This window comes from Diadema setosum, chromosome 13, assembly GCF_964275005.1.
Source record: "Diadema setosum chromosome 13, eeDiaSeto1, whole genome shotgun sequence".
Lineage (NCBI taxonomy): Eukaryota > Metazoa > Echinodermata > Echinoidea > Diadematoida > Diadematidae > Diadema > Diadema setosum.
This window is the reverse complement of record NC_092697.1, coordinates 19,532,787-19,541,521: the sequence shown is the minus strand read 5'-3', so window position 1 is coordinate 19,541,521 and position 8,735 is coordinate 19,532,787. Positions and strand designations below refer to the sequence as shown.

Genomic DNA, 8,735 nt, shown 5'->3' with positions numbered 1-8,735 from the left:
TAAGCAAAGAGGAAATTTTAAGGCTTGAATCTGAGAGGAAACAAATGTGGTTTTTGTAACTGTAATAATCATACGTGTTAAACTGGTAAAGCTATCCTACTGACTGCATCTCGTGTTTATAACACTTTGGTATTTTCGGCCCGATATTTTCAAAATGGATTTGAAACCATATCTTGAAATGGGTAAAGAGGTAGGCCTTTCGGGAGAGGATTTGTTGGCATTCGCTCGGGAGGAGCGGCAAAAGGTAGTTGATGCAAAAGATAGAGAAAGAGATGAGCGACAAAAAGAAAGAGAGCATCAACAGACTCTCAAAGAGATCGAATTGAAGATCGCTACCGAAGGCAAAACACGAGCAGAGAGACCGAGCGCCCTGTGACAGGGGGGATGGGGGATGGAATCAGCCTCTTTTATACATCAATGTTGACTACCTGTGGCTGTGCTTTTGAATGTTGTGCAGTTTCTGTAATTTGTTAATGTACCGTATGTCCCCTCCAAAAAATTGACAACGGGAACCTTTGCCACGATAACTCCAAATACAATTTCATCGTATGAAACTAAAACTTTTTACCCACATCTTACAAAAAGCCCCATCCGATTTGCTTCAGTGTTCAAAGAGAAATGAGGAATTTGGAAGAGCATGTCAGGAATCCCTTCCCTCCAAGTTCCGTCCATTGTCTTCACACATTATGCAGTTCCAAGATCATCCAAATGCCAAATTTGGAAAAATCAGACCCATGACATGCTTTACAACAATCCTCACTTTTCTGTAACCACTTAACCAGATTGAATGGGGTCTTCTGCAAAATATAGCTAAATGTTGTATTTTTAAGACCCTGAAGTAGCATTTAGACAATTTAATCATATTGATAGTTATCAATGCAAAAATCTGATTGTAATTTTTTAGGGGGACATATACTGTATAGGCTGCATCTGTGCATTGCATTTCAGAATGAAGAATTCTCTAACTGGTGCCTTGTGGAACTTTAAAGACACGAGCGATCAACAACTTTATCTTTATGAAACACTGTTAATGAAAAACTGGACTATCAATGTCACCAACATTGATGCTCTGAGGTGAGAAAGCTTTGTAATCACTTTGATTACTTGACCATCCTTATTATTTCTCTCTCATCTTGTCTGCTGTGTTACATTGTTGTCTTCGGCATTTTTAGAACGAGAGCTTAATGAAATTACCGTATCTGTTCACTGTAGAGTAACCGAAGTCTTGCCCGTGTACGACTAAGACATTGGTGAAAATATTATGGCTGCGTTTACGACGAATCTTTGCAAGTATTCGGTAATAAAACGAAATAAAATGAAATAAAATCGCTAGTCCTTTAAATGTACCTGAAATTAGGGATTTGCATTTCATTCATATATCTCGAATGTAGAATAGAAGACATCATTAACAAAACCAATATTCTTTTTCAGTTTAGCTATTGGGAATACAATTTATTGTTTCCTTAAACCGTGCAATAGTAATTGCAGTTTTTATCAGCCGGTATTCATACCTATGTGACCTCATTAATTATGTAAAATATTAACTTGGCAGGCCTCTTCATTTCGTCTTTCTGAAATAGGTATGGAATAGGTACCAAGAATTGGTACTAGGCCTACTTATGGTGATTCCGGAATGTTTTGCTTTGTATCTATCATGTTTTTATTATCTGTGTAATTATGTTTACACAAATATTAAGTAAATAGATTCTCGATGATGTGTATATTCCCAACGTAATGTCATCAGCCTTAACTACAAGAAATTAACCATAACTTGATCGCAGAGCGAACTTGCAGTTTCATTGGTCGGAGCAAAAATGTAGTAGATATTTGTCTGCCAGAGATTTGTTGAGGTTTTGTGTTCGTTTAGATATCAATCGATAGTATTCAGCTCCCTATTATTTAAAAAAAAAAATTACGGAATAAACTTCAGCCACATTGGGTACTGGATTTGATATTTACTGTTAATGTGCTATGACATCAATATTAATATATTCTCTTGAATCTTTCAGCCTGTCCTGGACGTGTTTCACTGTTAACCATTGCAGCTTTAGAGTGGTGTCATTGATAATAATGCTCCCAGTCAAGTTGACAGAGTTCGTTGACAAGTGATAATGGGCAAACCGATACCACTGTAAGGGCGTCCACTGTGCGGAATGTTTTCTAGCATGTACTCCTATACTGTGATGTCATTCTGAACGTTCTCCCCCAAATGACACATGTTTGCCCGGTTTTTCTTTGATTTAATGTACGTCCAGAACTGAGGTAACTGAATATCACGAGAAACTGAGCGCAGAGTACTTTGTGATGACTCAAACAAACGTGAAGCGTCAGGAGAAGATTAAATATGTATATAGTACTAAGTCGAAAAAAGAAGTCACCATATCATCCGATTTCTACAACAGGCTACCGAAGGTGAGTAACATTTAGTGTCAAAATTACGAATATTTAGACAAAGTCTCCATCTCTCCCGCCTTCGTACTTCTATTCAAAAGCTCCAGTTAGTTATATATATAGGTGGCGCTTATCAATATGGCTTATCGTCTACGTGATCGCTTATCGGTGCAATGTGTGGAGCGTCCGTGCGTTCTACATGCGTATAGTTGCAGTTGGTAGCTCATTGAATAACACTCGGCTGGGTAATGACCCAGCTTGATATGTCGATCTATGCTTCTTACTCTTAAGCTGCCTATGATTGTAATCTACTAATAAAATGTTTTTTTTTTTCCTGGCCTGACTATAAATTTTAGAATCTGGCACTTTTCAACAAAGTCATAGGAAAGAAGTGTAAGAAAATACCCCGGAAAAGAAATCATGTCGTCTCAACAAAATTTAGAAATTATCGGAACCGAATAAGAAATAAACCATGTTTGAATTTTTTTGGGAGATGAGGTGGGCCAATATATATATACATATATATATATGAATATGATATATATATATATATATATATATATATATATATATATATATATGTATATATAACAAACTTGTAATACATTTTATTTGACTCATTTTCTCTTTTTGTTTTTTCATCTGAAATCTAATATACAGTTTGTAAATGCGACAAATTCTTATAGTGATGTGTTCAAAAACAGAAATGAAGATGACATTCATTACTACCATTTACAGCTCTTTCGCTTTCCTAAATCCCCTCTTAAGCCCCCTTTTCACTTCCACGGATCACTTCACGGATCAACACGGATATAGTAATCTGTGGTATCCCAGCGTGCAACATCCCGATTTTCTCTCACTGCCGGTGTGGATACTATCCCAGTGTGTGTCTACACGGATAGACAAGGTAATAAAGTGGACAACATCGGAAAAGTATACGGAGCTAACACAGACATCAAGGAAGTGCACGGAGACAACTGGGTCCCTTCGTGTTCTTTACACGGATATCTACGTTGTCTACACTGATATCTCCGAAATGATGACAATTAATGACTTGTCCTTGTAGGCGCTCATTTGATTATTGAAAAAAACAATATATCCTTCTCAGGCGACATGTCAGCATATAGGCCTACTTCTACTTGTCGACACTATGAATTCAAGCTGCTTAGGGTAAGGTATTAAGGAACTGTAGTCAATAATCTGGAAGATTACACATCTAAAGAAAACTTCAAGGTAAGTTTCAATTCAATTCAATTCAATTCGTTTATTCATTTCATTTTCGGATAAAACAATACAACAGTATTGGATTTTACAATACACAAAAAGATAATCAATCATTTACATATAACAGTGAAAATGAAAAAAAGAGAAACTTGAATAAAGCCAAAAAGGCCTTGTGAAGTAAGTTCCCTTACGAGTATGCACAAACTAATTGATTTTTAAGTCACAAAGTGACAGAATTATGTTATGTTATGTTATGTTTTGTTGTATTTGTTGGTTTTCATGGACAGAAAACCAACAAATACAACAAAACATAACATAACATAACAAAACAAAACAAAAACATAAGACAAATGATATGATAGATTGACTATGTGTGATTTGCTAGAAGGTATATTTTCAGAAATTTCTTAAATGAGGACAGGCTATTGCGTGAACAAATATCTCTAGGAATCGAATACCAGATTAACGGAAATTGGTGACGTACGGAGTTTGAAACCAGATTTGTTTTTTTCGAGATCCGAACCCATTTTTTCTGTCCCCCGTGTCGACCGTACTCAAGACAACATGTCCAGCAGATGAAGCAAGACTTACTGGCTACAAACACTACTTGCGGCTATTACCCGGTACTAGCTAGTAGATGCGTATGGTATACCTATCGCGTGCAACAGTAGTGGCACGTTACGTTTTCGGTCCATACGATTACATGTACATGTAGTTCACCCGCCACTGAGATGGAACTTTAACTACGGGTGATAAGGCCCTGAAAATATTTCCAGAAACCCGTCAATAAATGACTATGCCATGAAGTTACTCCCGTCTGACAACAAAAGCAATCAAAACCACCGATTTCACTGAAATGCGACTAAGTTTCTATTTTTTTTTTGACCAGAAAATCTAAACATTTTAACGGTCGTTTTAGGGCAATTCCATAAATATGTCAACCAGCAGGCGAAATTTTCAAATTGAAGAAACCATGACGTCAGGAACTCTGTAGCCTCCTTATCCAGTGATTACAAAAACAAAACTTTGAAATTTTATAACTTTTGCATCGATTGTCCGATTTAGTTAGACTTTCACTGATGTGTTCCACTAATGTTGCTGCTTTCACTCAATCCACATTGTTCTTTGGGTTTGGGTTTTAGCGTAATGACTGTAAAGAAGCCCATTGGGTATCCGTGCTCTTCCTTGATATCCTCGTTAGCGACGTGCACGTTTCTGATGTGGTCCGCGTTGCTAAATTGTCTATTTGTGTAGACACCGTACTTGTCCGTGTATACTCAGCTAGGAACGCATCCACACCGGCACTGAGATGAAAATAGGTATTGTGATTTCGCACGCTGGAACACCGGATCCGTGATAAGGAAAGTGTAAAGGGGACTTAACAGTTTGTGTTCCGATGAACGGGATTTCCTTTCTTTACGTACTATTAGATATATACGTTTGTTTTTTTTTAATCCGTTTTTAAACAAAAGCGTTATTCTACTGTTTGTGTGTCATTACTTGCAAGACGAATCCCTTTTCCTTGACGAAACGATTCAAATCGTGCGCCATCGTTGGGAATAGCGGGTTGCTGAGAGGCAGCCACTGCGGGACGGCAATAGACAGCAATGATTTCGTCTTTCGGTAAGAATAGACAATACACGCCTAGGCCATGTCGTTCATTTTGTCTCTTGCATGCCAAAGTACCATTTATTTTTGTACACGTTGTGTTTGGCTGAGTCGTGTTAGATAGAAAAAATAGAACATGGTACTGATCATACAAATTCAAATGAAGTTTCACACCATGTTCAAGATAACTTAGAGGAATAAACAGTTTCTTAAATGCTATGGTGGAACTAAGAAAAGTTTGAGAGACTGGGATCTTTACAGTAGTACATTTCTCTTTAGTGTTACACTTAAACCCCCTGTGACTGCCATGAACTGCTGAACATTTAATATCGCGCTCAATCCTGGTTTATTTGTCTGTTTGTTTCTTTGTTTCTTTCTTTTTTTGAAGTTGCAACCTAGCAACGTTAGGACCTTTCAAGGAAGATGCTGGATCCAAGAGTAATTTTACAACAATGAATCCCAGTATTGTAACCCGAAGGTAAGATTTTTCAAACCTTCCATCATTGAGCAAGCCGAATGTGACAAGTCTGCCCCTGCGGTTATATCTGAGAGATATGAGACTGATATGTAAATTAAGATTATGTAAGAGTTTCATAAATGTAAAAAAAGAGAAACTATCACAGCCAACTTCGTTCCCTTCATATTTAGCTTGAAACTGAGACTAGCAACGAATTAGCAGCTGAGATGACCCAAAAATTTTCAAAATCTGAATTTCCTCACAAAGGGATAGGTCTCTGCACCTCCAATGATGGAGATGCGATTTCATGTTCTTGAAGATTCTTTATAATTTCACATTCCTGTTGTGAAACATTACGACATTGAAATTCCTAAGACAGATAATGAATATATTAAACTTACCGTTTCTATATTGTCTACATTGGTTGCTGGTTTGGTAGCAAAAGCAGTTGGGCGTATTCACATTGATTTTATCCGCTTTTACTGTTCTGGAACTGTAATCGTATTGATGACGCACAATGAAAAATAATGGATTGAGATTGTTTAAAATCACGAAAATTATTACTACACTGATTTTTATATTACATACCACACAAATGTGTCACTGTGAAGATCATTGTAAGACAAAGATCACAAAGAAAAATGAGAAAGAGTCAGTTTCCCATTAGAATTGAACAACTACAAACAGGAGCAACAATGTTAACTCCGTTTTAGTTTGGAAGATAATTCTGATTTTGTCAGTAATATCGTATGCATATTAAATCATCGATGATATTAATGATGTACATGTGTCTGATTTGTGATTCTTATTATGTTGTTCCTGTAGTAATATCACATGTGCTGTCAACAGAAAGTAAATATCGAAATCATTTTACAGGCATGGCAGCTTGGCCAACAGCAAGTACCACGCATCATTCAATAAAGCATTGTCGAACTACAGGGGTTATATATGGGTTCCGTGCCTAGGAATGCCAGCTTTCTTCCCGGCTTCATACAGAGCTGTGAAAGCAAATAAAGGCTCGGATCCAAAGGTCGTCTGTGGATACCCGACCCATTTCGAGCAATCACTGAAATTTTGGGCCGAACGATCATTAACAAGAAGGCTGTCAACAGGTAAACTTCCTCGTCTTGGTAAAATACTGACGAAAGAAATGTGCTGAAGAAACACGTGCTCCATTGTGTTAATGTATTTATACAATGTGTATAACCAGCACTACATAAATATTATGTTTGTATAACGCTATATCCAGCCATAAGGGGAAATACGAAGTAAACGATATTTTATTTTTGATAAAAAGCATGAAAATATTCAGAAAAAATGCAAATACTGTATTGCCCTTTTAGAAAAATCAAGCATTGATAATATGAGCTCAGTGCAAAATTGAACTGACAAGAGCACAAAAGGCATCTTATACCACTTAATTCTGTATTTTAATGAGAAAATAAGACTTTTTTTCTTAGAAAAAGCAGATATATCTGAATTCCACAAATGACCGTTTTTCCATGCACATCCAATATATACATCCATTTTTTTTAATGCCTCCGCCACGAAGTGGTGCCGGAGGCATTATGTTTTCAGGTTGTCCGTCGTCCGTACGTCCGTCCGTATTCGTTTACGCGATTTGAGTAATATTGACTGGAATTTTACCAAACGCGGTCTAAGTATGAAGTATGATGGGGCAATTACTTGATTAGATTTTTGGTGAAATCTACTAAAGGCCAAAGGTCAAGGTCAAAATCATGAAATTGTATCTACGTGATAACTCAAGACTGCATCACGCAAATTTCACCAAACTTTGTCCGAGGATGATGCATGATGGGACAATTACTTGAATAGTTTTTGAGTGAAATTGGACAGAGGTCAAAAGTCAAAGATCAAGGTCAAATCCTGAAATTTATGTTTATGTGATAACTCAAAACTTGATGAAGCAACTTATGATAACTGCTGATGATACTCAAGGTATCATCATAAAACTTAGTACATGCATGTTCTACCTGACAGTGATTTTCCTGGGAATTTGAGGGCCATAGGGTCAAAGGTCAAGGGTAAAAGGCCATGTTAAATGTTATCATTTTACTATTTATTGCTGAAGTGACACTTTTTTCTCCATACCTTGAAAATTACTCAATGCATAAACTTATAAAACGGTCAAAAGTTAAATAAAAATTCTCAAATCCCCAATACCTGAGCTTTATATATATATATATATATATATATATATATATATATATATACAGTTTTGTCATCCATCCAATTAAATCTAGTTCAAGGAAAGTGAACATTGAACACATTTGAGACAAACCTGTCATTTTGATATTTTACCAGTTATGGTACACTGTCAGCACACATTGTCAAGACGTACTATAGAGCCTACTAGGAGAACCATGCATTATGGCGGAGGCATACAAGTCGCCATAGCGACATTTCTAGTTTTTTTTTTTTTTAAATTTGCGGAATATGAGTTAACGTAGTGGAATGTTGACGCAATTTCAATATTCGTTTGAAATATATGACCATTTTAAATGAGGCTTAAGCTTGATAACCACACATGTTTGCCCGTAATTCTATTGTTAATGCTTGATCTTATTTCGAATCAACAGGATTCTACTTGGTAATGAGTGCAATACAAGTCTGCAACGAGCTAAATCTCTTCGGGTTCTGGCCTTTCCTGACGCGTTATAATGACAAAGAGATCGAGGTACCATATCATTACTTTGACAATGAGACTGTCTCTAAGGCCAAGAAAGTGCACTCGATGAATGACGAGTTCTCGCTCCTGCTACAGCTGCACAATTTGGGGGTGCTACGTCTGCACGGTGGATCATGCAGATAACGTACTTATCGGAAATATTTATGTCGTCGTATATCTATCACGTATATTTGTATCTCCTTGCTCTTTCCAAAAAAAAAAATGCAGTTATCATTACGTCATGTAAGGAATGCGACGTATTGTCAGGCATTTTCCTGGAATTTTGATCTAGATTTGATGTACTTTAAAATGTGACTTTTCGCAAGTCTATAAACCGAAGGAATGTTAAAAGGGATGTGTAAAACC

The 8,735-nt window shown here is 36.7% G+C and overlaps 1 protein-coding gene across 1 annotated transcript; it reads left to right on the top strand.

The window, feature by feature from the left end:
• The first annotated feature begins 949 nt into the window (after positions 1 to 949).
• On the top strand, positions 950 to 8,513 carry LOC140236463 (alpha-N-acetylneuraminate alpha-2,8-sialyltransferase ST8SIA3-like). The gene is made up of 6 exons (XM_072316388.1): positions 950 to 1,074; positions 2,256 to 2,412; positions 5,123 to 5,238; positions 5,612 to 5,701; positions 6,557 to 6,792; positions 8,281 to 8,513. Exons 1-6 carry the CDS (start codon positions 950 to 952, stop codon positions 8,511 to 8,513), a joined length of 957 nt encoding a protein of 318 aa, XP_072172489.1.
• Positions 8,514 to 8,735: the final 222 nt, after the last annotated feature.

Excerpts from the sequence above, each read along its gene's own strand:
- LOC140236463 (XM_072316388.1), top strand. The coding sequence starts at position 950 with ATGAAGAATTCTCTAACTGGTGCCTTGTGGAACTTTAAAGACACGAGC. Across the intron at positions 1,075-2,255 it reads ACCAACATTGATGCTCTGAG|AACTGAGGTAACTGAATATC; the intron begins GTGAGAAAGCTT and ends ATGTACGTCCAG. Across the intron at positions 2,413-5,122 it reads TCTACAACAGGCTACCGAAG|ACGAATCCCTTTTCCTTGAC; the intron begins GTGAGTAACATT and ends ATTACTTGCAAG.